We start from the raw sequence: 17,284 nt of genomic DNA, 5'->3' as shown, positions 1-17,284 counted from the left end.
TCTGCTTTCCATGCCAGTTTTCAAATTGTTTTTTAAAGTGGGATATGAAGTTGATGGTGAGGCAAAGGTAGAAGAAATAGCATTTTCAAGAGAGTCCCTCAAAGATTTGAAATTCTTTTTTGGGGCGCTACAGGACTCGAACTCAGGACTTCATGCTTGTCAGGCAGGTGCTGCACTACTGAGCTAAATCCCCAGCCCCAAGATTTGAAATTCTGTTCCATGGATGACTGGCTCTGTCTCGGACACCACTGCCAGTTGTGGAATCCTGTGTGCCATCTCTTCCATCATGAAGTAACCATAAGTACTTATTACTAAGTAGCACTTACAAAAATATTTCAGTTAGAAAAAAGGCTGCTAGAGACGAGAAAATTTTAGTTATCTCAGGTTATTTTTCTTCAGGAATTTAAGTAATTGTCTTTTAGCTATAGGTTTTATCACTGCAAAGTCAGGGTTGATAGGCTTGCCTCACTTTACTGAGCAGACTGAGGACTGGCTTAGTATACATTCTCTGTCACCTTCATCACCCAGTGCTGTGGACACATCTCTCCATTGCCTGAAGTTGCTGAGATGTTCCCAGATTGTGTCCTAAAGGATTACTGTCCTTTGAGCATAGATGAACACTTGTGTCCTATCATAAGGTGCTTCTGGGAGGAAGGAAATGGGTAAGGTTTTTGGGTTCAGATTAACAGTGTGGCCAAAAGACTGGTAGCATTTGATCATTTAAAAAGGAGCAAAAAATGCCCACCATCATTCATGGACAGGGTACTTCTTGAGTCTATGTATATGGTAAATTGTGAGGACTAAGCTGCCTCTGGGTTCATGACACTTCTGTGGGTTTTTGTTTGGTTTTTTGATCAGGATCTTGCTATGTCGTTGAACTTCTCATGTAGCCCAGGCTGGCCTGGAACCTGGTGATCAGTGTCTGGCTTTATGCTATCTTGTTTTAAAGAAACTTAAGGAAATAAGATACCAAGTTTTCTATCTGTCAATTCATTAGTGTATTTTCGGCGATGTTAATAACCTTTATGGATTCCCTTCATGTAATCTTGGTAACTATCCCTGCAGCATGTGAACCAAGCTGATTGAGGAAAAAGTACTGTATTTATGCTAGACTTCCTTTTAAACGCCCAAACCATTGTTTTCTTCCTTTTGTCTTTAAAGGCACCAACATTACTAGTCTTAAGTAATATCCCACGTAATTTTTATTTGATTTAAAAGTGTAATAAATATATTGGTACCAAACTGGATAGAGAATAAAAGTATAGACAATAGCTTAAAAGGTAACTTTAGACAATGCTAACAGGTAATTAAAACCACCATAGTCTAGCATCTTTATTATCAAAGTTTATTGTCAGGTCAGTTCCTATCTATTAGGGAATAAGACTAGGTCTCCATGTGCTGTAGAACTCAAGGGTGACAGCGGTTCCTATAATAGTTGTACTGGGGCTCTTAGGCATTAGGTCATTAAGTCTGGAAGGGTGAGTCCACAAGACCCTGACAGCAGAGCCATCACTAGGAAAGTTCCAGTGCTGTGCAACCTGTAAGGCATCATCTCTCAGCTGAAGTTGAGGCTAAAGAGGTGTCATGGAGTAAAAATCGAACCCATTTTCTACTCTTCTCAGCAACATGACTCTTTCCATGCAGGAACGCACAATTAAGTCTTGCAGCATCTTTTAAGCTCCCAAAGCAGAGAAATATGACACGAAGAAGAAAGGGCCAAGAAGTAGGACAGTTAAGTAGAAGGAAAATTAGGTAGAAATGGAGGGAGTGGAAATTTCTGGAATGGACAGTAATGGGTTAGATGCTAATTTTGGATGACCAGGAATATAGTTGCAGGAACGGGCAAACAATTCAAAACACTGAAAGTTATTCAGATACAAACAGAAATCCCCCCCACCTTGTATGTGGAAGAGTGGGAAACTGGTTTAAGAAAAATCAGAAAGGTAAATCAGTAACAGGAGAATGAGTACCTGAGTACAAGATGCCAAGAACAGCTTTTTTTTTTTGGTACAGGGGATCAAACTCGGCACTTTTGTGTTTGCCAAGTAGGCACTTACACTGCTGAGCTAAACCCCTGGCCCAAGAACAGCTTGGAATATTCACATGAGCTGAGTCTACAGGAAGTAAAGTGGTCGTAGCCAGACTCGACGTTGGAATGGCTTGGTCTGAGGTTCTGGCGTACTTTGCTGCAGCACAGATAGCTTTAAGGAATGTTTTTGTAACACTCGACCTATGTGGGAATGCCCATCGCTAGTGTGTAAAATTTTGATGACTTTCCACTTATTACTGCAGGGTTGAAGTCTTGAAACAGCTGTGGCTAAAGGTTCAAGTCTTCCTACTGCCCTGTGATAGAAACATTAAAATAAAACAAGTAGGTGAGTCAGTGGACCATGGACTCTGCAGAAAGCAGATAATTCAGTGACTTCTGCAGGCAGCCTGAGAAATGGAAGGGCTTGTGGACTCCATGCTGCCTGATCATTAAGTAGAGGGCCATTAAGCACAACCCTGAAAGTCTCTAGCTGCCAACAGATTGGGACGATAAATAGAACAGCACAGTTTCTTTTAACCTGTATCTTCCACACTAATCTAGTTTGTCTATAGAAAGGCCATCTGCAGGAGCCAGGCCATTTGCCTTAATTTTACTGTTATCATTAGCATCTGATTTTCCTGAAAGGGATGTGTAAGCAGTGGGTGTACATGACACATTTCTACAAAAAGCCTTCTCCATAGCCTTGACCTGTGTGGGACAAGTTCTACTTCTGGAAGCATTTTCAGAGGCAGAATAAAAGATGTACTTGAGGTTTTCTCCACAGAAAGGACACTGAGAGTTCTGCCCATGAGTCTCTTGGTGTTGACCAAATGGCCTCTTCTCCCAAGAAATATTTTGTTCATTCCTATTTACAGTTTTTTTCTGATGGACACATGAAGGACTCTCCAAAACAAGGGGCAGAAAGTTTCTTGGCTCCTCGTGGTTGTTGAAATGCAGGGTCTTACGATGTTGCTGACATCTTTCAGGGCTGGGGTAGAGGGATTGGATCGTGGCCCTGGTCTACCCCCAGGCTATTCAGAGCCCAGATGCTCTTCCTGCTGCTCCTCTGCATTCACACTTTCAGGAATATCTTGAGGATTCTCCTTCATAACTGTTTCCATCCCAGGTCCATCCGCTAGAAAACAGACAGAACCTAAGTGTGAAGTAACCCTTTTATTTTTGAGTACCTTAACCATTTAAAACAACAGTAATTTCATTTGTCAATTTCCAAATAGATGGCAAAAGGCAGTTTTGTGCCAGGGCATCCCCTATATCTCAGTCATTTCTGTCATTTCCTCTGCCACAAGAAGATAGTGCCCATCTAAAGGAGCAAAAGCTCACTCAGGTAGGGAACAGAAGTTCATGGCTGCAGCCTGGTAGACGTTTCTTCTCTATCTTTTTCTAAGTGTTTGATCTGGTCCCTTGGGTAGGGAACAGCTTAAAAATTGGAAATACCAAAAAATGTTATCTTAACAAGGGGTGAAAAACATACACACGGGTGAAAAACACATATAGAATGATTAAAATTTGAGATAATCCAAAGTTTGATAACCAGTTGAAATAGTGAATGATCAGAAAAGGGAGGCTGAATTTACAGAATTTTTAACAAGATAGGGCATGAGAGGAAAAAAAAATTCAGTGATTTGGAGCATTCAGGGATCCCAGAACTACAGTGGAATCCAGTGTTATGAGTACAACTTGTTTGGGAGAAAGGAAGGAGGTGTAAGTCACACTTTAACACACAGATAGGCTTAAAACAGCAGAAAGTGGGCTGGAAGAAGATTCGTATTAGTGTTTTACTTGCAAGAAAAAGGAGGAACACAAACACCTAACTATACTTTTAAGACAGAAAAAAGAGTGTCAAGATGGCTTTAGGTCCTCTGTCAAAGGAATGGCTTCATCCCTTTTAAATCACCATCTGGAGGCACAGGGTACATGCTAATTGGAAAATGAGACTGTGAGTTAAAGCTAGCTGTCTGCTCAGGTTTGCCTGTCTCCTACTGTGTGTGGCTACTCCCCTACGTCACTGGGGTGTGGGGGAGGTGAGTAGAAGCTATGTGCTCATTTCAGCAGGGTTGGTTCTGATTGGCTTCCATTCCTCACTTGCTCCTCTTGTTGGGGATTTAGCTCAGCAGCGTAAGCATCTGCCTGGCAAGCATGAGATCCCGGTGCGGTACCAAAAAGACCCCTGCTGCTCCTCTGACCTCAGTGCTACTGTCCTTGGGCTTCACACTTTACTCCCAGCAGTTCTAAATAAGCACTGTTTTATTTTAATCCTCTAGTGTAAAGATTCCATTTAAAAACACCTTCCTTCAGACATCTGCTCACTATAGGAAATTACCATAGCTGCTTGCTCCACCGGAAGCTGAGGATGACACAAAGATGATGGAAATCCTTGGGGAAAGCAGCCAGAGGCTAAACTTGTATCCATCTGGGAAGCACAGTGCAGACGACCCCAGGACAGAGATATGAGGCCCACAGGACACTGTACCACCCCCGTCCTACTGGCCCTAAATGCTCAGCACATGATTTATTTACAAGGGAAAGAAGAAATTCGTCTTTTTAGATGAAACTTTTTATGAAAGGAGCTATGTCTGACTACACTCTCAGGACCAAATAATTTCTTTCGACATTACCACTTACAGATGAAATGCTCTGGCAGCTCACCCTCTGCTCATTTTACACACACTCCACAGGTCCAGGCCACAAACTATACACACACTAAAAGCAAGCCAAGCAATCAACGTTTCCTACAAAGAGAAAATACTGACGATGTTTTACCTACATGACGACGCTGTAGCCTGAGACAATCTGACAAAGAGAAAGGTGTGTGTGAACACAAACATGTCCATCAGCAAAGACCCTGAGCATCTATGCCCGGGCAGTTACCTGAACTTGTCCTTCAGTGGCCCTCCTGCATGCTTTCAGTGTCACAATCTTTTGGCGGCTCAACCCCTCCTGGCAGCTCGCCCTCGATTTCCCACAGCACATCATCTTCCTCCTCCAAGTTGCTGGAGATGTGGCACTTCTTAAATCCTTGGACAATGGACTCACTCGAGATGCTATTCCACGCAACCATGACCCACTCCAGGAAGAGGCCCAGGGGTGGCTTCTTGGCATTCCCCGTGGGGCTCAGTGCCAGGTTCCCGGCCAGAAGCCAGTTGGAGTATTGGGCCCGCACGCTGTCATTGAGTGGTTTGTACACCACCACATCCAGCACCTGTAGCTGGGAGGTCAGGCCCCCAGGGATGATCACCATGTCAGTGTTCATATTTTCCATGGAGCTCTTCACCGAGTCAGTGGCGTGACCCCGGAAGCCGTTCAAGATCAGCATCCCCCGCTGCTTGGGCACTGTTCCCGCAGCTCCTGTCCTCCGTCTCCACACCACTTCCAACCAGTCCTGCATCAAATCCTCAGTCATCCACCCATAGCGGTGGCAGCGGATCTCCATCCCACTGGGAAATTTCCCAGGGGGGATATATGTCCCCCTCAAAATGATGTATGGAGGTAACTTCCTCCCATCAGCCAAGACACCCAGCATTGCAGTGATCTTCAGTTTCTCCCTGCCTGGCGTCTTGACCAAAACGGGCTTTTCACCCTGGTTGTCCACAGTCACCCTGGATGGCACCTCTAAGCAGATTGGCGTCTCGTCCGCATTCCCCATCTGTGCCACCTCGTAGTAATGGGCCCTGCGCAGAGCCAGCACGCTGCGCTGGTATGTGACAAGCTTCTCAGTCAGGTCTTCAGGCAGGTGCTGGGGCACAGGCACTTTATGCCTCAGAGACAGGTCATACCTCCTCATCATCCTTCGACACCAACCCAGGCTTGCCTTGAACCCTTTCTCTGGAATGTTCATCTCCTGGGCGATCTCCAGAGCTTTCAGCTGCATGGCCTCCCGGGTGATAGGATCCCCTTTGGCCTGCATATACCGGACGTACTCAGCCACACGCTGGTCCACCAGAGCAAACCTCCCATTTTTGGGACCTCGAAATGCCCGCCGCATGGCGTGCGCATTTTGGAGCTGTGGTTTCACTTTGCGCCAGTCTCGAACATTTTTTTCTAACACCCCAAACTGCTTGGCAGCCTGGCAGTTGTTGGTGCTCTCAGCGTACTCCACTACCATCAGCTTGAACCCAGCATCGTAACTTCGGCGCATGCCTCGGCTGAACTGAAACTTCGCAGCTATGTCGTCAGCCGAGAAATCGTAGCCTGGGAAGCCCATGGCCATGTAGAAAGGGTACCCCTCGCTCCACTCGGGCAGCTCTGTGATACACCGAGGCAGACGCAGGCTGAACCTGTCAAGCTGTTGAGGTGATGGAAACTGGGAAGCAGTGTGCAGGGGGTTTGTCCAGTCTGGGGGCTTAAGGTCAGATTCTTCATTTTCTGGGAGACAAACAGGAAGAAAGAAAACCAATGTCAGTTAGGTATAATGATCATTCAAGACTCTGGGCCAAAATGCTTAACCTGAGGTTCACCAAAAATCCTAACTTTTACTATAATGTAGTCTAAATCCTTATAGGGACCACCAAAAGGAATTCTTCCAGACATTGTGTGGATCACTACCCTTCTTTGCAGATGAGGAAAGGGAGGTGACAGAACCTATGAAATGCATCAGGGGACAAGCTAGGAAGAAGCTAAGAACTTCCAGTGGAACTGGACATAAGTATCATTCTTGCACCAAGTGCTTTAGAAGCCATTTGGGGGCCACAATAATGTTTTCGTGAATGAGAATCCACATGTAACCCATACTATCATCTAATAGTACAGAGATTTGGCTAAAAGCTATCTCTTGAATCCAAGCAACCTATAGCAAAGATCGTATTTGCAATGTTATCGTTTAAGTTTTACAGACAGAAAACTGGTTCTTGTATACTAATGTTAGAACTACTTTTATATTTTTTATATTTAGAAGGTGGTCACAGAAATTGAATACGCTTTGGGAAAACTACCGTGTATCACCAAAACTGAAATGCCCTAAGTTGTACGAGGCACTGGTACACATCATTAAAAGAAAACATTGCCACTAATTATAACTATCACATGCCATGGATTTTAACAGGCATTCTCTATTTCAGAGCTGTTAAAATGGTAGGGAATAAGTACATGAAACATGGCATTTTAAGTTCTCACCTACAGAAAAAGCAAATAAAGTGATTTTGGTTGTCTGGAAGCAATGCTGTATTTATCCAACTGCCACCCTCCTTACCAGTTTTGTTGATGAAGCTCTAGGTGCTTTTTTGACACATTTGCTCAAATGTATATTGTACCTGTTACTGCCTTTGCTCTGAAATGAACAGGAAGCCAAAGTAACTCTGGCAACACACCTCTATCACTGTTCCTTAGTCTGCAAGAGGCACATGGTGTGCTGCTGAGGTGGCCACATATACTCAGCATGTGCACAGGACCAAATGCTAAAGGAGCCTCGTTTCACTCAAGCCATATACAAGGTTGCACATCAAGTCCTACTGAAACCCACATCTGATACATGAAGACACAGAAGCCCAGAATGCTGCCTAAGGTCACGCAGTTAAGCATGGAAATCAGGAGATTTTAAAACTCCAAAGCCCATAATCTTGTGTCTTCCAGCCCCACCTCCTTTCTGAATACCTTCCAGAATATCAATGGAAACTGAGAATCTCGCTTCAGACTGCTCCCCTTTGTTTGTCTTTTTGGTAGTGGGGACCGAACTCATGACCTCACGCTTGCCAGGCAGGCGCTTATGCCACTGAGCTAACTCCCCAGCCCGAACGCTCCTCTTTGGATGCATGCTGAAGTGATTTACTTGTAGTACCTGCAGAGGTTCCTCTTTGGAGTTGCCACTTATCGGAATTAGGAGATTCTTCCTCCTGTTCCAACCGGCTGATCATGTCTGGCTTAGGGAATGGGAATTCTGTTTACAGGAAATAAAAACAGGTATGAGCTGTGTGTTTGCATCCTGGAATAACACAAAATAAATACCATACTTTGTAATACTTAAACCCCTATGTTTCTAGTCTTGTGAAAGACAGGGAAAAAGCCTGGTCATAATTTAAAAAAAAAAAGGGCAGGAAATAGGTCTGTCCAAGTGACTTTCTTGGCATTTAGTAGACAAACTGGATGGGTGCAGCCATTGATCCAGTGAACATTTTGGGAGCTGAATGATCGAACTGGGAAATCCTCCAAATGGTTATATGCTGATAAGATGGGGGATACAAATATCAGGGGAGGGGCATCTTTTGGGGCAATGTCCCCAAGTTCCTGAGGCTGACACTGGCCTTCTTTCCCAAGGAACAACAAAGCAATAGGCCCTGATCCAGTGACATTTTTAAGGTTATATTCATTTTTCTCTTTGCAATAATGAGGATTAAGCCCAGGGCCTTCATACTGAGTTATACTTCCAATGGTTGCTCCATTTTTTTATTTTGAGATAGGGTCTTTGTAAGTTATCCTGCCGGGCTAGAATTTACAACTCTACTGCCTCAGCATCACAGACTGCTGGATTACAGACATACATCCAGGTTTATGAATTTTTTTAAAAAATGTGAATGCCTGGCTTAAACAAGGAAAATTCTAAGAGGTGGCATAAGTCACTGAGTAGTAGGATGTACTATTCCATCCTGTTTAAATCAAAAGCAAGAAATGGGACGGACACAGGTATGAGGGAGGACAGTTCAAGTTCAGGAGGGAAGGAAGTCAGATACACTGGTGAACACAGGCATGCAAACAATTCTCTGGGCTCAGAGCTTCCATGAAACAAAAGAAAGCAAAGCTTTACCGAGGGACAGAACAGTTTCGTAATTCATCCTCATGACTTCCCGGTAGAGAGCCTTTTGTTGCTCCGTCAAAACTTCCCACTCTTCGTCGGAAAAATATATGGCCACCTCGTCAAATAGGGCTGGTACCTGGAACATGAACGGGCTTTTCAAGGTTCACATGTACAGGCAGACATAGACCATCAGAGCCCACGAGGGTCTCACAGAGCAACCACATAGCCTCCCTTTCCCTCCATCTTGCAGGTCATGTCCTGCCCCATGAAAAGGTCTATCCACATTCCTGTGGCTTCTGGCGGCCAGGCAAGGGTAAGAGGACAGGCCCTTTGGTGCCTAGTACAGCAGCTTCCACCAGCCTCCACCTCAGTTCCCAAATACAACAAGCAGCACTTTGAGAAGGGAGCCCTTCTATTGCCCATCACCAGGTTGGGGACACTGGATGTTGTCACCACTCCCCACTCCTATGCACTGCATGAGAAAGGCTTGCATTTCACCCTAGACTCTACCACCAGGGGTCAGCCACACCCAGATGAAGCAGCCCGAACCCACTCAACCCAACCTGCAGCCCACAGACCCTCAGCCAAAGGCGAGGAGGGGGTTTGAGAATTTGAAAAGGGTTAATGCTTCCCTCGGGATCTCTGTCATTTTTCAGGACACTCCATGTTCAAGAATACTAACCTTTGTGTTTGACTTGGAATCTAAAGTCCTCAGAAAGGGGCCGGCAAGAGAAGGGTTAATTAGAGCTTGATTTATGAAAGGAGTGCCTGGTGCAAGTGCATTTGCTGTGATGCCCAGACCAGGTCAGTAGAGAAACCCATGCCCCTCATCCTTTCCTCTCCCGCTTCTTGCCCTGAGCAGGAGGGGGTGTCCCACTAGCCACCAGGGGTCAAGTCATCAACACCAGCCCTTTAAATCAAATTGCTTTCCTTTTTGCTATTTTTTCTTGGTCACTAAAAAGTCCTCTCCAAAGCTGACCATATGCAGTGGTGAGAAACTACTGGACACCTTGTTTCAGCCTGGCCTTCAGAGTTGTCCCCCGAAGCTTAGTGAGTCTAGGGATACTGTTCTTCTGCAGCTTTGGGAAATCAGTGTCTACAGACTGCTGCCTGATCAGGGGTCAGGCTGCCAATCAACTCTTCAATAACTGGTCTCTCTTCCCTCACCTGGTCGGTCTTTCTTCCCTCAACCAAAGAGGCCCACCCCAACCCAGAGCACCTTCCACACCCCTAGGGAGCACTTACTAGGAAAGGCCCTGCAACTGCTTCACTGATTTCCCCCAACAATCCTGTGAAGGAACAGAGACACCCCAGGTAAATCAAGGAGGAAATGGGCTATGAGAGGCCTCGTTTTTCCAAGCTAAAGTCACACAGCTGATACACGGTGAAAGCCGGATCCAGCACCATGCGATTCCAAGCCTCTGGCTACTGAGAGCAAAGCCACCCCTGGTGTGACTGCCACCTCTGTGCTGCAGCTGTTCCTTGCTGCTTGTCATTCTGGAACATCTGCACATCTCTGACCATTCTTCCCCTGGGCCTCAGAGGTCAGCCTCACGCTGGGCCTGGCTAACACCAACCCATCTCCCATGACTCAGGCAAAGCAACCTACTCCTCAGGAAACCTGCTTTGTCCTGGCTGCTGGCAAATCGCCGTGCTGGTACCTGTGACATGGCAGTGTTCTTTTGCTTTACTTCTCCTGTCCATTAAAATGGGACCGTGCTATGGACAGAGCTTGGATTTTGCTTCCCTAAGCTTAGAGTGCTTCCTGTAGTTGAGTCACTTAGAATGTTTTTGAGTGAATAATCTAGGTAAATAGTCACTGGATTTCCCTCCTCTTGCCGCACTTGGAACTGTGTCAAAGAACTGTTAAATTTTATCTGTCACAAAACCGAGCCGATGCTCTGTAATGGGCAAGTGTGACATTTCAGGAGGTAAAGATGGGTCGGTTTGGATTTTCCTCAGATCTCTTCCTCAATCTAGAAAACCAGAGAGCTCAGGCATTTTCTACCCTTCCCCCTTCCTACTTCACAGGCTTTTAAACAGCTCTTTCTTTGGTTTTTTCTTTCCCTAGGAAGTTCCAGATCTAGGCCATACCTAATTAAATCTCTTCTCCTTAGCTGATAAAACAGGACACAGCTTGGCTATGCCCGTCACTGCAGAGAGGGGGACACGTTCTGGAAAAGCATTAGGTCGCAGGCCACTGGAGGCAATGAGAAGGAAGCTGGAGGCTGCGGTGGTGTTTATCCCCTAATAATGACTGAGCTTCCACAAGCCCACACGATTTGCCGGAGGCACAGGGCAGTGCTTAGAAATTCCCCTCACAGCCCTCTCTGGACTGCCAGGCTCCAGCAGCCCTGCTGTGTGGGCCTCCTTGGGAACCACAGAAGCCTTTTATCTGGCCGAATGCAGCAGAAGGTAAACAGGGTCAGCCAGGGGCAGAATGGAGACGTCAGACATCTGTGGTCAGTCTCCAGACATCCTTTCTGGGCCTTCCAGGTGGAGGCCTCCATCCCTGCCCACTTCCTTCCCTCAGGTCAAGGGTTCAGCAGAGCAACGTTCCTCCTTTGGGTTGTACACTCCGATGCAAGGCTGGCATTCCAACACTTATTTCAAAGGGTAACTGTACAGCCTCACAGTCACTCAGCCAAGCCAGCAGGGATTCGAAAGAAATGAGTTTGGAGTTTGCGTGGAGCACCTGCTATGCACTGGGTACTTCAGGGGGCCCCCCAGTTTATCTAAAGATATTCTCTCTTGGACTATTTAAAATATGCTAGGGATGTGGGATCACGACCTTACCTTTGTGGGTAAAGGTACAATGGCCAAGTAGCGTGCCCACCCAAGTCATGGAGCAAGAATCTGATTCCCAAGCCCTTACTTTCCCAGCAGGCCACACAGGTGCCGATGGAGCCTGGGGCTTCCCTTAGAAAGATGGGATAAGAACTAATTTTTCTAGAGACAGAGTTCAAACTCAGTGCAGCACGCCACACCCTCATGGCTGGTGCTGGCCCTTTGCCTGGCCTACTTCAGCCCTATCCTCTTCCACTGCCTGCCTGGTGCTTAGTTCTTGCTTCTAGAACAACTCCTAACTGCACACAGTACAAACCCCCTCCTTTCCCTTTGGCTCATTCCACTCATGATGAAGGCTCAGTTCAAAGTATGTTTGGGGTTTTTTTTTGTTTTGTTTTTGTACATGAAATTGTATCTCCATTCCAATTCTATGGAGTTTTATTACCATACAGAACACAGTCCGTATGTCTGAGTGCCTTTTGTTAATCATCCTAACAACACTCTCTACAAACCAAAATACATCTATTTAAAATACAAGGCTCCATTCTTTCCTTTCCCTAATTTAATATCATAGTGCAGTCTTTCATAACCTTATACTACCAAGTTAATTCTTTGCTGTATCTGCCAGGCTGTCTTGTGCATTTTAAAATTTAAAATTTAAATGTTTAAGTAGGTCCTTGGCTTAAATATACTCCTGGACCCTCACTTCGAATCATAACAACCAAAAGTGTCTCCAGATATTGCTAAAATGTTCTAGGGCTAGAAGGGGACAAAATACTCCAGTGCTCAAGACTTAGCTTCCTCAGGAAGCGCATGCTCTGAGTGGGACTCCCCCCCCAATCTTGGTTACTTCCTAGTCTTTCTCACCAGACTATGAATTCCATGAGGGCAGAAACCTTGTCTTAACACCCAGCACCACGGGTAACAGCAGATGGAGAGCAGACTGCCTGGAGGTCACAAATGCAAAATCCGCCATCAAGGTGCCTGGCTCCCTCCTCTACTTCCTCTGGCTATTTCGTGGTTTTCTGGCCTGTGCTAGATCTTCACCTGGCTCTTTTCTCATCGCTCCAACATATTCAGATAGTCACCTTCAGAACACTTGTTTTCCATAGCTCTCTACTCCATTTAGGTGTTCTGTGCTGCCCAATAGAGTCTGAAAGCCCCGGGTTTCACTGGCTTCCACCCAGATGGGACTGCCTCCTGCTTGGGTCAGACTGGGGAAGAGGACAAGGTGGGCAAGGAACCGTGCCAAGACAAAGCATAGCCTCCACAGCCAGACTGCAGTCCCAGTGCCTGGCTTTGGCACTGTTTGTTTACTGAGGTATAATATATACACAATAAAATGCACTGGTTTTAATAGTGCAACTCAGGTCTATTTTTATGAACAAGTATCAGTGCACATGTACATCCTGGGGCAGAATAGATGAGCTTTCTGTACTCCAGCCCCGTCATGGGGGTGCAGGGTAGACGGGATAATTTGGAACTGGCAACGTTCTATGAACTGGGGCTTCTTCTTGGAAAAAAGGGACAACAGGCACTAATGACACTAATAAAGTTTTCAGACAATGGAAAACTAAGTAGGGCAAGGCCAATTTATTGTTTATTTAAAATCTTCACAGTTCAAACCAATTTCCATGAAGCTCAATAACTACTATGAATAATATACATAACTATAAGTACCTGGTCCACTTCCGTCCGTTTAGTTTATTGTACTTCTATTGCTTTTCTCTTTGCATAGCCCTGTTCCTGGCTGCCCATCAATTCAGTCTAGGCTGGGTAGACACGCAGCCCTCCTGGGTGAACTACTGTAAGTCTAGCCTCTCCTTATGTCAGCTCTGTGACCCAAGTCTTATTTAAAACAGTTCCCTTCATAGCCAAGAGTCTGTGCACTTTTTCTGTGCATGTTCTGCAGCAGGGTGTTGCCCAACAGGTGGAAGATGAGGACAATGTCTCAGCTTCTGAGACTTTTGATCTGATGATGATAAGTCTCAAGGATGAAAGGACTGTTCCCACAACCACCTTCACCACTCACCACTCTGCACTGCCTTTTAAAGCCACAGGGCTGTTTTCTCAGGAATGCAACATCCAAGGGCTGGGCTATTTTTACTTCTCCTCTGTCCCAGGAGACTGAAAGCAAGCCTGGCTTCTAGGTTGGTTCCTCACCTTGTGCATAGCCCCCACCCCTTCCTACTTACCCATCCACCCTCTGAACAGATTCGGACTTTCTGCATATCTGCGGGGCCATCCTCCAGTTCCCGGCTCTGAATCTCTTCTTCCTCTTGCTCTTCTTTCAGGGTCAAATTGAGAGGGTAGGCTGTGGACTCCATCTCTGCAACAAGATTGAATTTGGAAAAAAAAGAGGTCAATGTGAAAGCTTGGAGAAGGCTCAGCCACCCACAAACCTTAGCCCTGAGTACTGTTGTGGCTGGAATGAAGACAGGGAATAGCTGGGCCTGGGCAGGATGGGTTTCAAGGAAACTACCAACAAGCTGGAAGCTGGCATATTTAATGATAAGAGGGACGGTGGTAGGTAACATCTGGCTGCCTTCAAATATTTAGGAGCTTTCTGTGTGGCAGAGAGGCAGTGACTGGTTTGTAAAGACCCAAGGGAGCTCTGAGGCTAGTGGGTAAGCATTCCAGAAAGAGGTTTTAAACAGTGCACGGGAAAGGAGAACTTTCCCACAGTCAGGAGCACCGCAGACAGCGAATCAAAGGAGAGTGCTGACTTTCTATCAGTGAACAGGACACTTAACTGGGTTGATACTAGAAGCCAGTGAGTATAGAGGCAATGGTTAGTTCGTCCAGAAAACTGTACCGATTATCTGGATTTTCCAAATTCAAAGGCGCTGTCCAAGAGCTAGTTCAAAAACAAAACAAATACAAACCAATCTACCTTAAAGGTCTTTCCAAAACCCAGTCAGTGACACCTGGGGAGAGATAGAGCTGGATAATCACAGAGGTGCAAAACTATGCCGGGCGTCCACCCAAGCCTGTAAATGACTTCTTGCCTTTAGGACACAAATGCAAATTCTGTTTGCCCAAGAATCCCTGAGCTTGTACAGTACAAAGGGCCGAGCTCTGGCCCTCTGGGGACGCGGGCAATTCCTCGATGTGGACCGAATGTGCACAGCATGGGTCATATGCTCTCCGGTTTCCCAAGAAATGATTATTTGAGTTCAAAGTCAGCTTGGATATTTAAAGGGGGGGGGGCGGAGGAGGCAGGCGCGCGGGGGGGGGGAGGGCAGGCGAGGAGAGGGCGGGGTAGGAGGGCCCCGCCCCGTGCCGAGGTGCCCGCGGCCAGGCCGCCCACCAGCGCCTCGGAGCCGGCGCGCTCGGTCGCTCCAGCCATCTTGCCCCGTTTCTCTTTCTCCGCGCCCCCGGCACCTCCCGGCCCACCCCGGCGCACCTGCCGGGTGGCGAAAGCCGGCGCCACCCGCCTGCCCTGGCCCGCCTGCAACAAAGGCGGCGGCGGCGACGGCAGGAGCTGCAGCCTTGGACCCCGATTCCCGCCCCGTCTACCCCGCCGCGCCCGGAGCGATCCTCGCAGTCCCCGCGCCGCGCGCACTCACCCCGGGCCGGGCGGCGGCTGCGGGCCGGACCGCGGGCGGGCGGGGGCACGCAGGGACTGCGGCCCGGCTGTCACGGCGCCATCCTTTCCGCCTGCCCGGCTGCCCGTGCGCGCTGCCCCTCGGGAGGGAGCGGGGAGGACACGTGGTGGGAGGAGGGAGGGTCTGGCCCGGAGCTGAGGGTGTTGGGAGGCGAGGGGAGGAGCGCGCTGATGTCAGCAGGCCCCGTCCCCGCGCGCACCCCAACCTCCTCCCTGCGCGCGCGCGCCGGGCCTGTTAGTCCCGGGCTGGCAGGGACTGCTCAGCCCGCTGTCCTGCGGAGCCTGCTGCGGGTGGACAGGGAGGAAGAGCCGGGCTGTTTTGCAGCCGTGGGAGGACACGTGCGTGTGCGCATGGGCACTCACCATAGTGGTTCCACTGGCTCGCCAGGACTGGGGAATGCGTGCGCTCTGGAGGCCAGATCTGCAAAGGAGGGTCGGAGGCGGGGGGCCAGGGTGTCGGCGCGCGCTTGGGTTCGTAAACTCGGGCTCCTTTGCTCTAGAAATCAAAGGAGGCCGTACAGTTTGGTAACAAGGAGCAGACAAACAAGCATTTGTTCAAAACTCTCAGGAGACGGAGCGGCCCGTTTGTCTCAAATCACCGTCACCCGGTGTACAGATAGGCGAGGGACTTTTACAGTAAGGAACCTGCTGAGGGGCAGTGCAGGCGGGCAGAGCCACACACTTGTTTCTGTCACTTCCAAGCGGAGTCCGTTCCTTGTCCCCTTTCTTGTGGAAAAGAACCTGGGCTCCAGGCCTCCGGCTGTGAGCACCTGACTATTCTTTAACTTAACCAGGAAGTATGGAGAAGTTGCTCATCACTAAGAAAAAAACGTTTAACTTTTAAAGTTCCAGTTTGTAGTGTCCCGTTTCAAGGCGTCCAAGGCTTGGGAGGAGCGCTCCAAATTCTGTCAGATGAATATACAGACCTCGTTGCACACGAGAACTTCGGATTTTTATAGTTATTGTCTGTTTCGCTCACACAATGAGCGAAAAATAAAATGCATGTTTAAAAATTTAAATTTATAACAGTAAAAAGAATTGCCATGGATCCTCTTCAAAATATTGCCCCTCACATCCGACACACTTATGCCAGCCTTTTTGCACTTTCTGAAGCAGTTGTGGAAGTCTTCTTTCCTGAGTGTCTTCAGTAGCGTTGTCTTGGCTGCTTTGGTGGCCAGAAGTGATTCACACTTATCTTCTTTGATCAATTTGAGTTTGCATAGTGGCAGATCTGGCTAAGGCAGGACAGAAAAATTTTAAAAACAAATAATCAAGATTAGAATTGTACTTTTTTCTTCCAAAAAATTCACTTAAAAGAAGATTAATAACATAAATTAGGAATCTCAACCTGTTTTTCTTTTGAACCTGGAGACCCACTGTAATATTTTTATTTGCTAGAAATTGCCATGCACAATTGGTCAATGAGGTGATAAAAAACGTGGTGTTTAGATATAAAATGTATTACAGTAAACAAATATTGCAGGAATCTCCCCTCAAACCTTGTAATTCCTTGTTTCAAACACTTACCTCACTGTTGTTGGCAATAGTGTCTTAATTTTTAAAATTTTTTTTATTTTAAGGGGCTGGGGATTTAGCTCAGCAGCATAAGCGCCTGCCTTGCAAGCAGGCAGTCATGAGTTCGATCCCCAGTACCAATAAAAAGGAAAAAGACCAAAAAAATTTTTTTTTATTTTAAAGAGATTAAGATAAAAGAGGACATAACAGCAGATCAGAACAGAACAATTTAAGCAAAACAGTATTTCACCACAAGACATGATATGACAGTAGCTACCATAATGTCTCTTTCCTTGAAATAGTTGAGCATCTTCATATACAATAGTATCAAACATAACAAAATAGTATAAAGCCATTAAAGAGAATGAAAGTATTACAGTGCATTCAGAACCAAATAACAGAAAAAATGAACAATGGTTACTATATTATCTCATTGTCAATAAAAAATTTGTTTCTACTACCACACATGATAAAATCCAATAAGATACTACATGATAGAACCAATGGAAACAGCAGAACAAAAGTATGGTAGGACTTCAAAATAAGATGATATGAAAAAACCACTGGCTATTATAATGTCTTGTTTTCTGCAAAATAGCTG

The 17,284-nt window shown here is 46.6% G+C and overlaps 1 protein-coding gene across 1 annotated transcript; it reads right to left on the bottom strand.

Annotated features, from left to right (window-relative positions):
• Nucleotides 1-1,324: 1,324 nt before the first annotated feature.
• Pogk (pogo transposable element derived with KRAB domain) lies at nt 1,325-15,271 on the bottom strand. The gene is made up of 6 exons (XM_063253595.1): nt 15,131-15,271; nt 13,757-13,890; nt 8,784-8,910; nt 7,821-7,919; nt 4,919-6,412; nt 1,325-3,164 (listed from the first exon to the last, which is right to left on the bottom strand). The coding sequence occupies exons 2-5, from the start codon at nt 13,886-13,888 to the stop codon at nt 4,932-4,934; spliced, it is 1,839 nt and encodes a 612-aa protein (XP_063109665.1). The 5' UTR covers nt 13,889-13,890; nt 15,131-15,271; the 3' UTR covers nt 1,325-3,164; nt 4,919-4,931.
• Between the last annotated feature and the right edge of the window lie 2,013 nt (nt 15,272-17,284).

Source organism: Cavia porcellus, unplaced genomic scaffold (assembly GCF_034190915.1).
Source record: "Cavia porcellus strain 051 isolate PalLab524CR breed Dunkin Hartley unplaced genomic scaffold, mCavPor4.1 scaffold_7, whole genome shotgun sequence".
In the NCBI taxonomy this organism is placed as follows: domain Eukaryota; kingdom Metazoa; phylum Chordata; class Mammalia; order Rodentia; family Caviidae; genus Cavia; species Cavia porcellus.
The sequence above is the reverse complement of the archived record's forward strand: the minus strand, read 5'-3'. Positions and strand labels throughout refer to the sequence as shown.